The following is a 20,622-nucleotide window of genomic DNA, read 5'->3' on the forward strand; positions in this document are numbered from 1 at the left end:
CCATAGTAGTGAAAAAGATTTCAAATAAAGGAAAATGCTGCCAGGCTCTTAGTGTAACTTCAGCCAGTCAGTCAACTCAGAAGATTTTAGGACCATCACATTTAATGAAATGCTAACATACCTACTGTAGATTGCTGTACCTCTGTATCACAAAGCCAAAACCAAATCCTCATTATGCTTGGAAGATAAACACAAGGTGATTCTGAGTCATTAGTACAGATTACGTCCTTGGTTGTTGAAAGTGAGAAAGAAAAGTAAAGGATTTCTGTAAATCTCTTTTATTTGAACAGATATATTTATTTATTGATTATTCAGTACATGCACTTATATAGCTCTGTCAATTTACACAGCGCTTTACACATATTTTGTACATTCACATCAGTCAAAGGTATTTTAAAAATCACAAATCCTTTAAGACACAGGTCATTGAACTAAACTTTTACTGTAAAGCATATTAATGTCTGAAGTTTCAATTTTTCTCATAGACCCGACGACACTTCACATTACCATATGTGCAATTCTATAGGGAAAAAAACAAATATTAGTCAAATTAAAAATAAAAGAAAAAAAGAGAGTTAAAGTGAGCCCATGCTTTGCTCATGCAGAGACAGGTTCTCTTAACTGCCAACACCAGCAGCATGTATTTACCTTTCCTTTGCTTCCACTGCTCTGTTCAAATGCCAGGAGTAGAAGAAATACCTAGTACTCCTAGGTATGATGAGAGAGCGCTGGTCCTTTTTATTTGCCACTCAGGGAGCTAGCACTGTCACATGAGTCTGGGAAGAACTCATGGTGGCCAGAGAGTGTGAGGAGCATTAGAAAGGTAAGTATGTGCAACTTGCAGAAGCAAACTAGGATGACTTTACAGTAGTACTGGAGACAAGGTTCTATAGAAGAGGTTATTTTTCTAGAGTATTCACAATGCAAAATAGCCATGGACAAGTAGAAGGGCCTTAAGTATCAGGATCTGCACTGAAAGGGGTTTGAGAAAAGTCGTGACATAAATTAGACACTAAAGCAGTAGTAAACTGCAAAAAAACAAAACAAAAAAGAATCGGGCCCCTGTAGGATAATGTCATAAACTGCTGTCACTGATTACTGGACTTCCATCTTCAACCGATCTTCCTTCTGGGTTCACAGGCTCCGGCCATTTGAATGGCTGAGCCACAATGACGTCATTCCCGCACATGTGCCGTAGATGTCACTAGCTGCTACACTTGTAAAGATCTCCTAAACAGTGCACATTTAGGAAATATTTACTGTACCTACAGGTAAGCCTTATTATATTCTTACCTGTAGGTATAAATAACAAAAGGTGACTTTACCACCGCTTTAACATTTACTTTCAATACAGGGTAATAAACATATTTCTGTCACAACAGGTTTCCTTAACCGCTTGCCGCTCGCCTCGCATAAGAATATGGAGGCAGAGCGTCTCTCCTATGCAGGATCATGTGTCTACTATGCGATCCGGCACTCCCGGGGAGGGGATATATGCATGCCAGCTGTGCTGTGATTAGCCAATGATTGACTGCTGGCACTCGCTGATCAGCGAGGAGGAAGACAGGGCCGAGCTCTGTCAATGTAAACAATACAGAGCTCTGTCCTATTAGTGGGAATGTGCTGGTTTTTTGTTTCCCTGAAAAGCAGGGAATAAAAAATCAGCACATACCTTAGTGAAGGCACCTCACAGTACACACATAAACACTGGTTAAGTGCATATTTAACTTTGTTCACCCTAGATGTCTAACCCTTTACCAGCCACTGTTTTTAGTACAGTGACAGTGTATAATTTTAGCACTGATCACTGTGTTAGTGTCACTGGTTCCCACAAAGTGTCAAAAATGTGAGATTGCCAGCCATATTATCGCAGTCCCGCTATAAGTCTCTGATCACCTTCATTACTAGGATAAAAAAGTAAATAATTAAAAACTCCAGTATAAATACCATAGTTTGCAGATGCTATAACTTTTGTGCAAACCAATCAATATACGCTTATTGGGATTTTCTTACCAAAATGATATAGCAGAATACATATTGGCATAAATTTATAAAAAAAAAAAAAATTTTAAATTTATTTATTTACACTGTTTCTTTTTTTTTTTGTAATCACTTTTATTGCTGTCACAAGGAATATAAACATCAGGTACGTCAGGTACTCTTTATGAATAGATCTGGGGCCTATTAGTCCCCAGACCTCTCCTCTGTCCTAAAAGTATCTGTACCACACCAAAAGTAAAAGTACCACGCCAAGATCAGTATGATCAGATACTTTCCCATGTTAAAAATGGCGCTGTTTACATCCTGGAAACCAGAAGTGACAATAGTACTCGATCTTTTCGTGCGTCATAAACGTCATTGAAGACTTTCTGGCCCTCTGATGGCCCTATGAAAAGCCAGCAAATGCACTGTCTTCAGTTCTGGGTTTTCTGGTGAGATGGAGATCTCGGAGAGACACCTGCGGGCGGTGGGAGAGAGAAGCGACCCCTTACTGCCATCTGTAAAAGCCATCCAGCGGCTATTCAGCAGCTTCGATGGCTTTTACAAAAAAAAAACAGCTTCCAGAGGAAAAAAAACGATTCCATGATGATGCCTGCATGAAGACATGCAGCTGAAGTCTACTCTGCGCAAGAGATGGACTGTGAACTATTACACTTGAGGGGCTAAAGATCCTTCTCTGTGCTGTTTCCTTCATATGCATTGCAGCTTTTCTGCAATTAAAGAAAAACCTAAATGCCAGTTGCCAGTAAAATAGTTGTGCATTGAAAAAGTGTGTTATTTGAATAAATTGTGAATTTCTTGTTGATCAAACCCTTGTACTCATTATGAATTCATGGATCAGGTAGGGCAGAACTATCTACATTTACTAAAATGTCAGTTTATACAAAGGCCCAGATTTTTTGGCAGAAAACATTGAGTGGGTCATATAGCAAAAAGGCTTCTAACGAAGTCAACCTCTAGTCTAGAGGTATTCATATATATTAAAGTGTATCTATAGCCAAAACCTGCCCGACATTGGTGTGCGACTCCAGCCACAATTAAATTGCACAAAAATAGTGCAGGAACCTTTTTCTAAGTCTCTATGACTTGAGTGACACCGATTAGAATGGTTCCATTGCCAGTCATGGGGTGCGACTTATCAAACGACTTTGACATGAGTACTGTCAGGGCGCATTGATACTGATGCCTCCCCTGTAGTTCAGGCTGCTCTCTGTTACATCACTACAAAGGCTGTAGGAGGGCGAGGAAAGCGTGTGTAGCGTGTTTTCCTCCCTCATCAGTAGCTATTGATTGCAGAATGTTGTAGCAAGGTGAGCTTTGTGCAGCATACAATACATGTGCTGCTACTAATCCTAACTGTACTCCACTGATCCCTGCCAGCTCTCCTCTTCTGTCCATCCCAGGCACTTGACATCACCTGGGATAGATAAGGGTGGAGAGCTGGCGGGGATCAGCGCACCAAATCCGACATGTACCAGAAACTGCCCTGAGCAGCTCTGCATGTGGAAGAAATTAAACAGTACTACAGACCCCTTGTGCCCTGACCTAGTGACCCTCCTGCTGTTCTCTGTCCTTTTGACACCCTTGCTCCCTGCCCTGTTGTCCCCTCTGTACCCTGACTTGTTGAACCCAATGCCCTGACCTGTTGAACCCCCTGTGCTCTGCCCTGGTGACCCCCCCTGTGCCCTGACCTGATGACCCCCCTGTGCCCTGACCTGGTGACACCCCTGTGCCTTGACCTGGTGACACCCCTGTGCCCTGACCTGGTGACTCCCCTGTTCTCTGCTCTGGTGACCCCCCTGTGCTCTGCCTTGGTGACCCCCCGTGCTCTGCCCTCGTGATCCCCCCATGCCCTGACCTGGTGACCCCCCCCGTGCCCTGACCTGGTGACACCCCCGTGCCCTGACCTGGTGACTCACCTGTGCTCTGACCTGGTGACTCACCTGTGCCCTGACCTGGTGACTCCACTGTGCTCTGCCCTGGTGACCCCCCTGTGCTCTGCCCTGGTGACCCCCCGTGCCCTGACCTGGTGACCCCCCCGTGCCCTGACCTGGTGACCCCCCTGTGCCTTGACCTTGTGACACCCCTGTGCCCTGACCTGGTGACTCCCCGTGTACTGCCCTGGTGACCCCCTGTGCTCTGTCCTGGTGACCCCCCCATGCTCTGCCCTGGTGACTTTCCCATGCCCTGACCTGGTGACCCCCCCGTGCCCTGACCTGGTGACACCCCGTGCCTTGACCTGGGGACTCACCTGTGCTCTGACCTGTTGACTCACCTGTGCCCTGACCTAGTGACTCCACTGTGTTCTGCCCTGGTGACCCCCCTGTGCTCTGCCCTGGTAACCCCCCTGTGCCCTGACCTGGTGACCCCCCCGTGCCCTGACCTGGTGACACCCCTGTGCCTTGACCTGGTGACACCCCTATGCCTTGAGCTGGTGACTCACCTGTGCCCTGACCTGATGACTCATCTGTGCCTTGACCTGGTGACTCCCCTGTGTTCTGACCTGGTGACCCCCCTGTGTTCTGATCTGGGGACCCCCCCCCATGCCCTGCCCTGGTGACACCCTTGTGCCCTGACCTGGTGACACCTGTGTGCTCTGACCTGGTGATTCCTCTGTGCCCTGACCTAGTGACTCCTCTGTGCCCTGACCTAGTGACTCCTCTGTGCCCTGACCTGGTGACTCCCCTGCCCTGATGTGGTGACTCCTTTGCACTTTATCCCTGGTGACCCCCATCTTTTTGCCCTGACCTAGTGACTCCCCTGTGCCCTGCCGTGGTAACTCCCCTGTGCCCTGATATGTTGACCCCCACTGTGTTCTGACCTGGTGACCCCTCTATGTTCTGCCCTGGTGACCCCCCCCCTGTGCTCTGCCCTGGTGACCCTCCTGTGCTCTGCCCTGGTGACACCCTTGTGCTTTGCCCTGGTGACCCCCCTGTGTTTTGATCTGGTGACCTCTCTGTGTTCTGCCTTGGTGACCACCTTGTGCCTTGTCCTAGTGACTCAGCTGTTTCTTGACTTACCCCTGGTTCACATATCTGCAGCGTTTTGCACGGGCACAAGAGCCCATTCATTTGAATGGACTCCCGTGCCCCGGGACATGCAGGGAAGAAGTCCCTGTACTTTTTTGGAAACCACAGCCCCCATGGGAACCAAGGTTCTCAGTATGATTGCGATTTCCAGTGTGGGTGGCATGCCATTAGAATTATTGGCACCTGCCCGTGGGTCCCGCATTGCTCTGTGCGGGTGGTGCGGCTGCAGGTATTTTTGTGCGGGTCCCGCAGCCGCACCACCCACAAATATGTGAAACTAGCCTTAATGACTGCCCTGTGCTGTGCCCATGTGACCCCTATGAGTTCTGCCCTAGTGACACCCCTGTGCCCTGACCTGGTGCCCTCCTGTGCTCTGCCCTGGTGACACCCCTGTTTAGTTTCAGTTGAAATTCATGTGTGCATATCCCAATTTCGACCCAAAATTCGACCCATCTGTGCAGAAAAAATAGCCAGCCCAAATTTCACAGCAAGGAAGTTTTAATATGTATTCTATTATTTAATGCTATTTCTAAAAATAATCATTGTCATATCAACAGCTCGCTGATCACACCGATGTTCCGTGAGCTGTAGATCTGAAAATTATTTCAGGGGTTCCCGAGATCTCTGACTTTTTGCCAGGGGTTCCTCGATGGCAAAAAGGTTGAGAAACACTGCTCTGGACATTTGATATTTCTGGGTTTAGAGGTCCTCTCTTAACAGTATTAGAGATATTAAAAACATATTTTTCTAGTGTTTAGGCTGTTTCAGTAATGCACAAATAAAAAATGTCAAAGCCATGATGCTTACCGTTATCATTTGATCATTTTGTACTTCTCGTGTAATAATGGATTCCTTGCAATCCCACTTTTGGCTTTGTATCAATTTCCCGTCCTCTAGTGTAAAGATAGTCTGTAACATACAAAAAAAAAGCATTCTACTGTGTTACTATTAGAGGTTTCCCAAAAGAAATTGGGATTGCCTTACAAATAGAGGTATGCCAGACTGAAACATTCGTTTCATTTCGGATTAGTTTAAGTTAATTTTTTTTTTCATCATATTTGGTATGTTAGATTAATTTGTTTTCAGAATTTATTTTGTATACTTGGGATTTGTTTTGCATATCAAATTGATCCAAAATTAAAGTTTTTGGAAGACGGCTATATTTGTTCTAATCTGTTCTATTTTTTTCTTTTCTATTCTGTTTTTTTCTATTCTATTTTATCCTATTCTTTTACATTTTATTCTATTTCATTCTCATCTATTCTTCTCTATTGTCTAAAGCAGCCTAAGTAGGAATCATGACCTTTTTTCCCTTTTATACCTTACTGTATTTATTGCAATATGTTTACATTTTGAATTTGAATTCATTTTTAAATTCAAATTTGGATAATTCGTTTATTTATAATTTATTTCGGATTCATTGAAATTCGTTATATTTTTGATTCAGAAATACAGAGATACATCCAAGTCTCCAAATAATGAAAATTTTTGTCCGAATTTGGATTAGTAACTAAACTAATCGCACATGTCTACTGTATAAATAATACAATAAGATATAAGCTTACAGTGTTACTAAACCCAGGACTCTGCATTCACTATATTTGGTCTCTCACAGTACACAGAACATGGAAATGAAACCATTTTAGCAAATATAAACTGCTAAATACCTTTTCTCATCAGCAGATAGAGCAGTATAATGACTTCTAGCAGTGTCCAGCTGAGCACTGATTAACCTCCTTAGCGGTATTCCCGAGTGTAGCTCGGGGTAAAATTTCTATACCAAAAGCGGTAACCCCGAGCTACACTCGGGCTTACCATGCGGCGCTGCTCTGGGGGTCCCTGCAGCACTTACCTTGTCCTTCGCTCCCGCGATGTGTCCCCTGCAGCATCCCCGGCCATCTCCTCCGGCCACTGCCAGCATCCGGCTTCTGTGTTCCGGTCCCTGTGACGTCGGGACGTACGGGCGCCGCCGGCGGCGGGAAATTTGAAAATTTTAAAAAATGTCATTTTTGCTGTTATTGCTGTTTCAATGCATTTCACATACATTTTGTCCCTACTGCTTTGTCCTGTGCCCTGCCTGCATTTTGAATGTTCTTTCTGCCTGGAAACTTAGAAAAGTCCAAAAAGCGTCCCTTTACGTCAAAAGCGGTTTTAGAGCAGCGATAGTAAATCAGAACCACTTGCAGAATTGAGTGATAATGACTCGTGGGGAAATTCGTCATCAGACACTGAAAACGATTTTGCGACTTTGCTCAGCGATGTGTGAATTTGCCTCTGTATTTCAAATTTCAGTGTTTTTGGTTTGATTATATTATTGAATTAAATTTATTATTATTATATTATTATTTTTTATGATTATTTATTAAATTATAATTTATGATTTCGTGTTTCAAATTTTATCATATGTTTAATAGACTCTTGTTCAGACAGATTTCAGTGAGTTATTCCTAAAAATTACAGCCTACAATAAAAAACTACATATTTCCATGCAAAAAAATGGTACCGCTTTCAGCACAAAAAATTGGAAAGAATCATACCGCCAAGGAGGTTAAAGCTTGTAGGAGGAGTTTTCATTCTGTTCTTACTGTCCTGTGAGGCTGCATAAAACCACTAAACAGCTCATCCACTCCCTCATCATATCACGACTCGACTACTGCAACTCCCTCCTCACTGGCCTGCCTCGCCACTGGCTATCCCCGCTTCAGTCCATCCTGAATACGGCTGCCAGACTCATTCACCTTTCCAACCGCTCCGTTTCCGCCACCCCCCTCTGCCAATCCCTCCACTGGCTTCCGATTGCGCAACGGATCAAATTCAAAATCCTAACGCTGACGTACAAAGCTGTCCACCATACTGCCCCGAACTACATCACTGACTTAATATCCAAGTACCGCCCAGCACGCACACTCCGCTCCTCACAAGACCTCCTTCTCTCTAGTTCCCTGGTCTCCTCCTCTCATGCCCGCCTCCAGGACTTCTCCAGGGTGTCACCCATCCTCTGGAACTCCCTGCCCCAACCCATCAGATTATCACCTACTCTCCTCTCCTTTAGGCGCACCCCGAAAACCCATCTCTTCAGGGAAGCCTACACCACCCCCTGCTAACTTGCCGACCTCCTCCACTCTTCCTACCACTCCATCCCCCACAGCTATCTCCTCCTGTGCCACCATCCCCTCCCTCATAGATTGTAAGCTCAAAAGAGCAGGGCCCTCAATCCCCTCATGTTTTGCATTGTATTGGTATTGTTCTGTCACATGTTCTGTACCCCTCTGTAATGTACAGCGCTGAGCGAACTATTGGCGCTTTATAAATACTGTATAATAATAATAATAATTGTAGCATTGCCGTAAACTTGCCGAATCATGTCAAATGTCTATGTGGCAGATTTGCCCAGTTTCATGCAGAATTTCACGTTCTGCTCTAACTTGATGTCCATGATGAAATAGCAAACATGGTAACGCACGTGGTCAGAATAGCACCAGTTGCACAGCTCCCAATGTACACTGGATGATGTCTTTTGGCACAATGACATATGAAGGTCAACGCTCTCAGTGACTGTATGTGCAGCCTTGTGCTGCCATCTATTGGCTTGTTACAAAACTAGTCTCAAAACTTTTTATTTATTCATTTCAGATACTTATATAGCGCCGTCAATTTTACGCAGCGCTTACATATATATTGTACATTCACATCAGTCCCTCAAGGGGCGTACAATCTAAGGTCCCTAACTTACATTCATACATACTAGGGCCAATTTAGACAGGAATCAATTCACCTACCAGCATGTCTTTGGAGTGTGGGAGGAAACTGGAGTACCCAGAGGAAACCCACGCAGGCACAGGGAGAACATGCAAACTCCAGGCAGGTGGTGCCGTAGTTGGGGTTCGAACCAACGACCTGAGTACTGCCAGGTGGAAGTGCTAACCATTTAGCCACTGTGCTGCCCACAGGTGTTTTGATACCACCTCGTTCACAAGACATGCATGCTTTGCTATCCTGAACCTTTTTTTGCAATATTGCATCTAAATTTGCACCTGTTCAGGAAAAAATACAAGTTACAGTTACATCCTGTCTAATCATTTGTCTGATTCCCTATTCTGTTAAAGAAATACTGTTAATATTCTCACCTTGCATTTCCTTTTGTCTGCTGTGGTTTCATCAACCTCTTCATTTAGCTTAAAGCAGAGTTCTGTAGTACTAAAATTGCTCATAGTTTTTATACTCCAATTATCCCCGTTATTACTGATAATCACACCTGGTTTCAAACGAGATGCAATCATCCTGGTAGCCATATCCACACCTCCAAAAGAGTAAAACATAAAAAGCTTCACTAAACATAAAATGACAGTTATATTATATGAAAGGACAACAAAAATACTGACTTCATTATGAATGTGGGTCGTGTACACCTAAACAAAATATTCATTCTATTCTTTATGTCAGCAGAGAGCCCTGAGCCTTGGCATAATTTTAAATATGACACAAATACTTCAATTTCAGCTGAACTTTTATTGTCAAATGTTTTGTTTATTGTAGATCTATTTTGACAGCACTAAAAGGCAACTGCATTTTACTCCCACAGTTCTATAGAATTGCATTAGGTAGATCATATAGTGAAGTTGATAATCTGGAATTTATCAACAAAAGAGAACTGGAGCTGTCAGTTAACGGGAGGCAAGCGTTATGTGCGCACCACTTTTTCTTTTGTTTTTTTTACAATAGTTACAAGAGTGCCATTGGGCATGCATGCCCACATTTACTAAGACTGATAGGGTAATAAACCCAATTGATCATAATAACTAATAAACTGTGTTTTGAAAAGAAGGTAGGCAGTGGAAAAAAATTTTTGCACAGGTTTCCTTCAAATAGGTTTGTCAAGAACCCTTTGGTGAGTTCATTTTCAAGAATGTTTGCTATGGCTTACTGCAGGAAAACCAGCTGTGTGCAAACTTTAATCTGCAAGATCTTGAACATTTTCAAGCTAATCTAAAGAACAAATGTACTGTATATTAAATACAAAAAAAATTTAAAAAAATCAAAGTCAACTTGCAGTTTTGCAAGTCTAAGCAGCTGCACTGAGAAAATACAAAATGTATTCAGTATTTGGCTTACCAAGTGCCTTCATAAAGTCATCAAAGCCCTCAGACGTAACTAGTTTCCAGGAACCCTGCAGTTTCTCACACATGGTGGTGCTTTTCTGGGTGTTTGTAGGGCAGGAGGTACAGAGAACCACAGATAATGAGGAAAGATTACAGGGAGTTCCTCTTATAAGTGATACAGTAGGGCAGAACTCCAGTGATGTCACCACAAATTATTTGTGACCAGGAAAAACCTCCCTTTTTCTGCAATATATGACAATATGTATGTATTTTAAATGAGAAGATTAAAACAAGAAATGGCTTGTTGTCACCTACCTTTCCCAGCGTGGCTCCACACCCACACTCAGCAACATTTATCAATTACATTTTTCACTTTCACTGAGAAAACCAGTTTTGTTACTAGTATGTACAAATCTCTGGTCTACCAATGGCTTATCCATTATTTATTAGCTGCGTAATCTGAGAATCTTGTATTGCAAAAATAGAGAGGCTGTCATTACCAACCTCTCTTTCTAAATGTAATAATTTGCAGGCTTTCATGTTGATCCAGTGACTTTGGTGCTTTTGAATCACTGATTTCACTCTGACTTTTTTAAAAAAGTGTTACATAAAGAGAATTCATGGCAGTTTAATCGAGCTTGGCACATACAAAAGATGTGTTCCTGGCTTTTTTGAACGAAAAAGTACATTCAACATCAATGGTCTTTCTTTCTGTATAGGTTGGAACTATACACTGAGCTATACTGGAGCTGCATAAATCAGGAAGAAAACTAAGGGAGGAGGTACAATGAGACAATAAAACATATCAAAATATAAAATATATGAAACATTAAGGTCGACCGCTTGTGGCAGCATACTCCCGGTCTGGCAACAGTTCATACTGCTATTATATATTTATGTTTATGCAATACAATACAACAGGAGTAAGCAAAATACAAACATTATAAAAGTTTAGGCTTCACGCACTCTAGTTTATTTTTAAGCTCCTAGCAGCTAGTTATTAGCTTTTTTTTTTTTCTGCCTCTAGAAGCAAATAGTGTTATCCTGTGTGTCCAGGCACACTATTGTAGGCTAGAAGCATTTTTTTAAGCTTCATCTTCTAGGAGCAGGAAAAAAACATGTTTTTGGCTGCAATTTGCCAGCAGGAAAAAAATGCTCAACGCTAATAAAAACACTACTAAAACTCTCCTAACAACTTTTTTTCTAGCTTTTTTTCTGCTAAATGTACTGTAATATGCTAATAAAATGCTAATGCTCCTAAATGCTACTAAAAATGCATTTTTTTATCCAGTGTTTTTTGAGCTTAAAAAAACTGCTAGTGTTAATGGAGCTTAAGTAAATGAATGACTGCATCCTCTGGATTTGAAATACAAATAAGAAACCCTATGGCCTCCTATCTTCATGGTGAACATTTCATATGATAAGACCTATAGGCCAGATGGTGCAATGTGCTTGCTGGTCCTTTAAGCAGGATAAAAGGCACAATTCACTAAGTGGTATCTTACCGCATCCGAGATACCAGCATTTTTTAAAAACAAAGTTTGAATTCACTCAAAAACGCTACTAAAATACCGCATGAGTTATTTTATCAAGTCATGTTATTTTAGTAGTGAAAACCATGCGTTAATGTTTCAGCTGTCAGCGGGGTTCCCCACTGACAGCTGAATGTAAGAATTGCCGGCAATTAATAAAATAATTTAAAAACCGTTGTGGGGTCTCCCCTCCATCCATACCAAGCCCTTCGGGTCTGGTATGGGTTTTTAGGGGAACCCCCTGCGCCAATGTTTTTTTTTAAATGGTATGGGGCCCCCCTAAAATCCATAGCAGACCCTCATCCAATTCATGCAGCCAGGCAGGAAAGGGGGGGGGATGAGAGAGCACCCCCCCCAAACCATACCAGGCCACATGCCCTTAACATGAGGGGGTGCTTTGGGGACCTTGTCCCCATATTGATGGGGAGAAGGGCCTCTTCCCCACAACCCTGGCCGGTGGCTGTGGGGGTCTGCGGGTGGGGGGCTTATCAGAATCTGGAAGGCCCCTTCAGCAAGCAGGCCCTCAGATCCCGCCCCCCCCATGTGAATGAGTATGCGGTACATTGTACCCCTACCCATTTACAAAAAAAACCTGTAGTGTGAAAAAAGACAGGATACAGTCTTTGATCCTTTAGTCTTTTATCCTTAAGTCCTTTATTAAAAGAAGAAAAATTAAAAAATGTCCCCTGAAAAAGAAAAAAAAAAAAAAACTTTGTTTCCAACGCTGGCTCCTACCATCTACCGCAAGCTTGACAGTTCATAAATATGTAAGGGGCGGGGCTACCCGGTGACATCGCGTGCGTGACCCCACCCCCTTGTGACATCATCGACCAAGGCATGCATTTTTTAAAATTTTTGCTTGGGGGTTCCCTTAAAAACCCATACCAGACCCGAAGGTATGGATGGAGGGGGGAACCCAACACTGTTTTTTTTAAATTTTTTTAATTGCTGGCAATTCTTTTTTTTTTTTTTTTTTACATTAAGCTGTCATTGGGGAACCCCACTGACAGCTGATGACTCATAGGTTGTTGAGGACTCAGCGGCCACCCACTCCTTAACAACCCATGACAGTACTGACAAATACCAGTACATACCGCATGCCTGGACCACTACTTAATTACCATATGCATTTAATTATTTATTTCCTTTGGTGAATTGACTTTAAGGTCTTTTATACGGTATTTACCAAGCGGTTTTTTTATTTTCGGTAAATACCTCATACTAGCAATAGTGAATTGACATTTTCAGTATCGCCTGCGATATGTGATCACGTGACTGACTTAACTCATGCGATAAGCTTTAGTGAATTTAGTGACTTGTGGATCTCCCTGCAGGTTATGTCCGTGCTTTTGCCATTTTCTGCATCCTTGTAAAGGGTGGAGATATTCCTGTTACAACTGTTTTTGATTCAACAGAGTGGCTGGAGTGGATATTTTGGGTCTGAAGAGATGGGAACTGGAGCTCACGAGTTTTTGATAACTGTTGCCTTGCCCCGAAATATTATCACTTTATGAATCCGCTAAGTGGATCCAGAAGCATGAAGTCCAATATACTGTATGTCTCATAATCCCAGTAATCTGTTCCTATGCTCTATATCAGGGGCGGACTGACAACTCATGGGGCCCCCGGGCAATAGGGAATCATGGGGCCCCTGTGTCCTTGCCCACACTCAAAAAAAAAAAAAGTACCAGGGGCATTTCATGGGGCCCCCTACTGATCCCGGGCCCTCGGGCAGTGCCCAAGTGCTCAAATGGTCAGTCCGCCCCTGCTCTATATATATATGCAAAAATGTTGATTGAATTGCTACTCACAGAGCTGACTGTTGATATAGTTCTCAACATGTTTTCTGTTGAATAGTTGCTCTTTCCAAGCATTAGTCTCAGTCAGTGGCGTCCCCAGGCAGGCGCAGGGGGTGCGCGCCGCACCGGGTGACACCGGACCTGCCCCACGAAAAGGTAAGTTGTAAAGCAAGCTGACGATTGGATCCATCCTGCGGGGAACGTCGGATTTCTTTACAATTTACCTTTTAGTGGAGCGGGTCCGGTGTCACCTCATATAGGTTGCATGCCGGCGATCCCCACAGGATGGATCGGATCTGTGGATTATGGAGCCTAATGGATTGGACTCCGATCCATTATGCTCAATCCGCAGATCCAAACCATCCTGCAGGGATCGCCGGAGGAGTTGTCACCAAGTGTTATCGCACCGGGTGACACCAATTCTAGGGAAGCCCTTCGTCTCAGTCTGATCTCCTAAATCTTGCAAGTCCTCTGAGGATAAGGAATTTGTAAGGTTTTATTCAGGAGAACCCCAAACCAAATTGTGTAAAAAAAAACCACCCCCCCCCCCCACACGCCACAGCATGGGGTCCACCCTAGATCCATACCAGACCCAAAATCCCTTCAGGTTGTGAGGGAAACTGCACACCAATTTTTTTTTCATTTTGGTGTGGGGTTCTCCCAAAGTCCATACCAGACCTAAGGGCCGTTTTTTTTTTTTTCAATTTGGTGTAAGGTTTTCCTAAACCACTTCCCGTCCAGCCCATGTACATAAATGGCCGGATGGGAGCAGTGCAGGAACAGGTTGCCGTTCATAAATGGCGCCCGCCATTTTGGACTGTGCACGCTCCCTGGGAATCCACGCAATCCGGTGCCCGCTGTGTCTGGCGGACACAGCAGAACACCAATCACTGTACGGGACCTCTGTGTGGTCCCGATCATGTGATCACTGATTGGCCAATCAGTGATCACATGAATGGTAGTAAGCAATGATGTCACTTCTGACATCATTGCTTACTACGTGTGGAATCTGTGAATGATCACAGAGGTCACATGGTACAAGGCTATTCACAACAGCCTTGTACCATGTGACAAGCTGTGACCAATCACAGCTCACACAGCATTTCAAGAATGCAGCCAGAGAGATGGAGAAATGATTGCTTTTACAGCCTTTATGGGTGTAAAAGCAGTCAGTGTAAAAAAAAACAAAAAAAAAACAACCTTCATCACTACACACGTAGTACTGTACTGCTAGGGTGATAGTAGGTTAAAAAAAAACATAAATTTAAAAAAAAAAGTTAAATTTTTTTAAGAAAGTATAATTTTTGGTTATAAAACTAATTTGGGTTTTTTTTTTTTACTAAAAAGATAACTGAATACATTTTGGCCAAGATTTATGAAGAAATATTTGCAAAATTTTATAAGATCCAAAAATTTTTAAAGTGTACTTTCATTTATATAACAAAAAAAAAAAAAAATCCCAGTGGTGAATAAATACCAGCAAAATAAAGTTTTACCTGTATCAAAAAAATGCTAAAATAATCATATGGGTACAGTATTGCATGACCGCACAATTGTCAAAGTGTGACAGCGCCGAAAGCGGAAAATTGTGCTGGACAGGAAGGGGGTAAAAGTGTCAGGACATGAAGTGGTTAACCATTAGCCGCCCAGCCAATGGCCGTTTGGCGGCTTCAAAAGTGCTTCGGCATTCCGGGTGCACGCCATTTGGCGTGCTTCCGCACATGTGCAGTTTGCGCTAATGCAGAGCCGTGCAGCGGCGCGATCTCTCACCGGCCGTGTACCTCGGACACGGCCGATGACAGATCTGAGTACCAGCCTCCATTGCTGGTATCATGTGACCTGCTGTGACCAATCACAGCAGGTCACATGACAGTTGTATACAATAGATGGCTTCATTCATGCCATCCATTGTATACTAGTGCCTAGCTGTGAATGGTCACAGCTAATCACATGCACATGTCATGTGATTAGCTGTGACCAAATCACAGCTAAGCACAAAAAAAAAAAAAAAAAAAAACCCTGAATGAATCGATTTCATTCAGGTAAATGCTTGCTTATAGCAAAGTAATTCTTTGCTATAAGCAAATTGTGTAAAAAAAAAAAAAAAAAAAATACTGATCACTTCCCCAAGGTAGTACAATGTTACTATGGTAACATTGTACTACTTTGGTCATAGTAAAATCTTAAAAAAAAATAAAAAAAAATGTAATAAATTTAAAAAAATTATATATATATATATATTTTATTTATTTATTTATTTATTTTTTTCATACCGTCACCAGTGTCCCTGTTCACCGCCATGCCAGTTATATGATGACGCTGTACTGCACTGGTGACAGTATGTAAAAAAAAATAAATAATGAAAATACTTTTTATTTTTTCATTTTCTGAAAAATTATGACAAAAAAAATACAACTTCAAAAAACTCGCCATGCCTCCTATGAAGTACGTCGGACTGTCTACTCTGCAAAAAGGGGTCATTTGGGGGATATCTGTACTATTCTGACATTCTTGGACCTCAAGAAATTAGATTGGCTGTCAGTACTTCAGGATTGATCAATATTCAGATCTATCCCATAGTTTGTGAACTCTATAACTTTCCTACAAACTAAATAATACATCCTAATTTGGGTTATTTTCACCAAAGACATGTAGCAGAATACATCTCAGCCTAAATTTATGAAGAACAATTATTTATTTGTAAACTTTTATAACAGAAAGAAAGAAAAATGTGGTTTTTTTTTCAAAATTTTTGGGCTTTTTTTGTTAATTTAGCAAAAAATAAAAAGCCCAGCGGTGATTAAATACCACCAAAAGAAAGCTCTAGTTGTGTGAAGAAAATGCTAAAATTTTAGTTTGGGTACAATGTTGTATGACCGCGCAATTGTCATTCAAATTGTGAGAGCGCTGAAACGTGAAAAATGGCCTGGGCAGGAAGGTGTAAAATTGCATGGTATTGAAATGGTTAAAACCCATACCAGGCCCTTTGGGGGAGGGGGTTTTCATCATTTGAAAATTGCTGGCATGTTTTGTTTGCATTCAGATATCACTGGGACACCCTCTGGCGAGTCATCCGTTGTTAAGGACGCCGCGGCTGGCTTCTTTAACAACCAGCTACAGTGTGATAAATTACCGCATGAAAATATGTGGTAATTTCTGCAATACAGATATTTTTCTGCAAGTTATTTACCACAAAATTCTTAGTGAAATGGACATTTGCAAAAAATTTACCACATGCGTTATTTCAACACATTTTTTCAGTTATTTGACTATTGAATTGACCCCAGGTTGACTGCTGACACAGCACAAAAAAAAAAAAAAAAAAAGTACAAGTGCTGCCTGTTTTGGGGAACCCATTAGGGGGCATCCTGTGTGTCAGGAGCTGGCCTTAGTTAGCAGATCAGACAAGCAGGTGTTGTGTTTTAGGCTATGAACTTGCAGTATAAAGCCCTTGCTGAAATGAATAAAAGTGCAGCACTAACCTTTGTAGATTGTTCCTGGGTGTCCCTGTCTCATGCATGCCAATACCAGGATGAGCCTATCCCCCTACAATATATGTATCATAAATGTATAGTATAGAATTTAGTGGGGTGTATTGTCCTTGCATACAGGACTAGGATACAGTAAGGATTCGTTCACGCCAGCAATCTGTGCTTATTGCACATCCGGTGGCATGCTGGAGGACACAGTGCATATGCTCCGTTGACTTTTTTTGTAAAAAAACCACACACTAATTAATATATATATATAAACATTTTTATTGAACTGTCACATTTCTACTCATTGCAGCTGTGTTGCGATACAGTGGTTCACATTGCTACAGTCTGCACTGAAAAATGTTACTGTGTTTCAGGGTTTATTTTTCAATGCACACCACAGCAATATTGTATTACAAACAGACAAGATTGGAAACAAGGCATATTTCCTTGTCAGTTTTAGGTCAATAACTGCCGGCATTGCTGCTTCTCCAATCTCAAAGTATGCAAATTCTAATTGCATGACATTTGCTAAAGCACTGCACATTCTAAAAATTGCCATTATAGGTTTCTATAGCATTGCTGACAGAGAAAGTCCTCTAATATATATATATATATATATTTTTTTATTTTTTTTTAAACAGTTTTTGGTTCTAAAATCTTGCTGATAAAGGAACACTTTTTAAATCAGAGTATAGCATCAAGTCAGTTAAACTCCTGGGATATTGATCTGGTCAGCCAAGTACAAGATTAGGTTGTTAACTTCATTAACACCAAAGCAGCTGAAACTAATTAACAGGTGCACTAGATGGGCAACAATGAGACGATCCCCAAAACAGGAATGGTTTTACAGGTGGAGGCCACTGACATTTTATCCCTACTCTTTTTCTGACTGTTTTTCACTAGTTTTGCATTTGGCTAGGGTCAGTGTCACTACTGGTAGCATGAGGCGATACCTGGACCCTACAGAGGTTGCACAGGCAGTCCAACTCCTCCAGGATGGCACATCAATACGTGCCATTGCCAGCGTAGTCTCAAGAGCATGGAGGAGATTCCAGGAGACAGGCAGTAGGTCTAGGAGAGCTCGACAGGGCTGTAGAAGGTCCTTAACCCATCAGCAGGACTGGTATCTGCTCCTTTGTGCAAGGAGGAACAGCACTGCCAGAGCCCTACAAAATTACCTCCAGCAGGTCACTGGTGTGAATGTCTCTGACCAAACAACCAGAAACAGAATTCATGAGGTTGGGCTGAGGGCCAGACATCCTCTCGTGGGCCCTTTGCTTACTGCCCGGTACCATAGTGCTCGGTTGGTATTTGCCATTGAACACCAGAATTGGCAGGTCCACCACTGGCACCCTGCGCTTTTCACAGATGAGAGCAGATTCACCCTGAGTACATGTGGCAGCCATCAAAGGGTCTGGAAAAGGTTATGCTGCCTGTAACATCGTTCAGCATGACCATTTTGGTGGTGGGTCAGTGATGGTCTGGGGAGGCATAGTCATGGAGGGACATACAGACCTCTACAGGCTAGACCAGGGGTGGCGAACAAGTTAGACACAAAGAGCCAAAATTTTAAACTGTGAAAGTCAGAGAGCCACACCACGCAGTGACCTGCCTAAACAGACAAACACTCACACAAAAAGACATAATTAAAACCATATTATTCACCATAACACTTTCTTCCCCTTACAAAACAACAATGTGTTCATTTCAAGGTAAGTGTCCACCCTCAACACACACATCAAATGAGACTGTGGACAGCACAGGGATGACCAGAGACTGCGGACAGCACAGGGATGACCAGAGACTGACAACAGTACAGATGACTGCTGACCTTTGGGGTGGTGGGGAGCGAGTACCTGAATTTGACAGGTACCCGCTCTTACTTCCACAGAGTTTTTGTTTGATCTTACCTGTTCCTCGATCCAGCCACGCGCTGTCTTCCCGGCTTCTGTAATGGCGCTCGGCATGACAGCCGGGTGCCCAGTGCGCATGAGCGAGAAGCACTTGCGCTTTGTGATTGGTCCGGCGGCTTCTGGGATCTGTCATGTGTCCCAGGTACTGCCTTACCATTCACAAAAAGCACCGCTTCTTGCGCATGCGCACTTGGCACCCGGCTGTCATGCCCAGTGCCCACACTACAGAAGCCGGAAGACAGCGCACCGCTGAAACTTGGCAAAGAGCCACAGTATACAAAATATGATGAGGCAAAGAGCCGCATTCATTTTGGCCGGGAGCTGCACGCGGCTCGAGAGCTGCGTGTTCGCCACCCCTGGGCTAGACAATGGCACCATTAGGTATCAGGGTGTAATCCTTGGACCCATTGTCAGACCCTATGCTGGTGCAGTGGGTCCTGGTACACGACAATGCCCGGCTTCATGTGGCAAGAGTATGCAGGCAGTTCCTGGAGGATGAAGGAATTAATACCACTGAATGGCCCCCACACTCTCTTGACCTTAATGCAATAGAACACCTCTGGCATATCATGTTTAGGTCTATCAGACGCTGCCAAGTTGCACCTCAGACTGTCCAGGAGCTCAGGGATGCCCTGGTCCAGATCTGGGAGGAAATACCCCAGGACACCATCCATGGTCTCATTAGGAGCATGCCCCGACGTTGTCAGGCAAGCATACAAGCACGTGGGGGCCATACAAACTCAAGTAGCATTTTGAGTTGCTGCAATGAAAATTTCAGCAAAATGAACTAGCCTGCTGCATAATTTTTTCACTTTGATTTTTGGGGTGTCTTTGAATTCAGTCCTCCGTAGGTTGATAAATTTTCATTTCCATCAAATGATGGGGCATCCTTACGTCCCTAACACATTGCCCAGTATAGATATCCAGCATAATATTTTCCCCATTGAGATCTGATGTGTTCTCAAAGTGTTCCTTTAATTTTTTTGAGCGGTGTACAATATTATGCATATATACAGTACCTGGACTGTTGGAACAGTGTACACAAGGAGCCCGCTCTGTGTTTGCGAGACCACAAACTAGTTTAGTTTAAACTAGTCATGTTAAAAAGAGAAAAAAGGAAAAATGTTGAGGATTTCCACAAATTTGTTTTATTAGCGTAGATATTACAAAAAGGTGTTTAATAGCATGTATCACTTAAGAAGCTGCTCATTGAACTAAACATATATTACACAGCATATTAAATGTCTATAAAGACTGAAACTTCATTTTCTTTCATAGACCCGACAGCACTTTATATCACCAAATCTGCATATCTACAAGAAAAAAAAAATATATACATAAAATACATCATAAATATTAGTGCAGTGTAAAATAAAATTATAGACTTAAAGTGTTACTAAACCCAGGACCCTGCATTCAATATATCTGGTCTCTCACAGTACAAAGAACATGGAAATGCAATTATTTTAGTTAATATAAACTGCTTAATACTTTCTCATCAGCAGTATATAGCAGTCTTGTGACTTCTATAAGTGTCCAGCAGAGCACGTTAATCTTGTAGGAGGAGTTTTCATTCAGCTACGATTGTGCTACGAGGCTGCATAACCCCTTCCCCTCTGTCTGGACAGTGCCGATTGGCCCTGTGCTGATCACATGCACCCTCCCAAAAGGAAAAAAAAAAAAAAAAAAAAAAAAAACCACCACCACAAACTAGCAATACACACTAAACTGAGCATGTGCAGTGACTCCTAGAGCTCCGTACTAGTGATA

The 20,622-nt window shown here is 42.7% G+C and overlaps 2 protein-coding genes across 2 annotated transcripts in view; both read right to left on the bottom strand.

Moving 5' to 3' along the window:
• Positions 1-262: 262 nt before the first annotated feature.
• On the bottom strand, positions 263-11,021 carry LOC149437155 (myelin P2 protein-like). Its single transcript, XM_089660994.1, has 4 exons — positions 10,143-11,021; positions 9,158-9,330; positions 5,838-5,939; positions 263-520 (listed from the first exon to the last, which is right to left on the bottom strand). The coding sequence occupies exons 1-4, from the start codon at positions 10,213-10,215 to the stop codon at positions 470-472; spliced, it is 399 nt and encodes a 132-aa protein (XP_089517120.1). The 5' UTR covers positions 10,216-11,021; the 3' UTR covers positions 263-469.
• An 8,956-nt stretch (positions 11,022-19,977) lies between these two features.
• LOC149437156 (myelin P2 protein-like) overlaps positions 19,978-20,622 on the bottom strand; it is a 34,593-nt gene continuing 33,948 nt past the window's right edge. Inside the window, exon 4 of the mRNA XM_089660995.1 lies at positions 19,978-20,165. Coding sequence (XP_089517121.1) covers positions 20,115-20,165 — 51 coding nt within the window. The 3' untranslated portion in view covers positions 19,978-20,114. The remainder of the gene's footprint in view (positions 20,166-20,622) is intronic.

This window comes from Staurois parvus, unplaced genomic scaffold, assembly GCF_062004578.1.
Source record: "Staurois parvus isolate SC_StPar_1 unplaced genomic scaffold, SC_StPar_1.0 ptg001302l, whole genome shotgun sequence".
NCBI lineage: Eukaryota > Metazoa > Chordata > Amphibia > Anura > Ranidae > Staurois > Staurois parvus.

Bases quoted from the DNA above. Each gene is read 5' to 3' on its own strand.
- LOC149437155 (XM_089660994.1), bottom strand. From the start codon at position 10,215: ATGTGTGAGAAACTGCAGGGTTCCTGGAAACTAGTTACGTCTGAGGGC. The intron at 9,331-10,142 runs GTAAGCCAAATA...ACTCTTTTGGAG, and splicing joins TGACTTTATGAAGGCACTTG to GTGTGGATATGGCTACCAGG. The intron at 5,940-9,157 runs GTGAGAATATTA...TGTATGTTACAG, and splicing joins CAGACAAAAGGAAATGCAAG to ACTATCTTTACACTAGAGGA.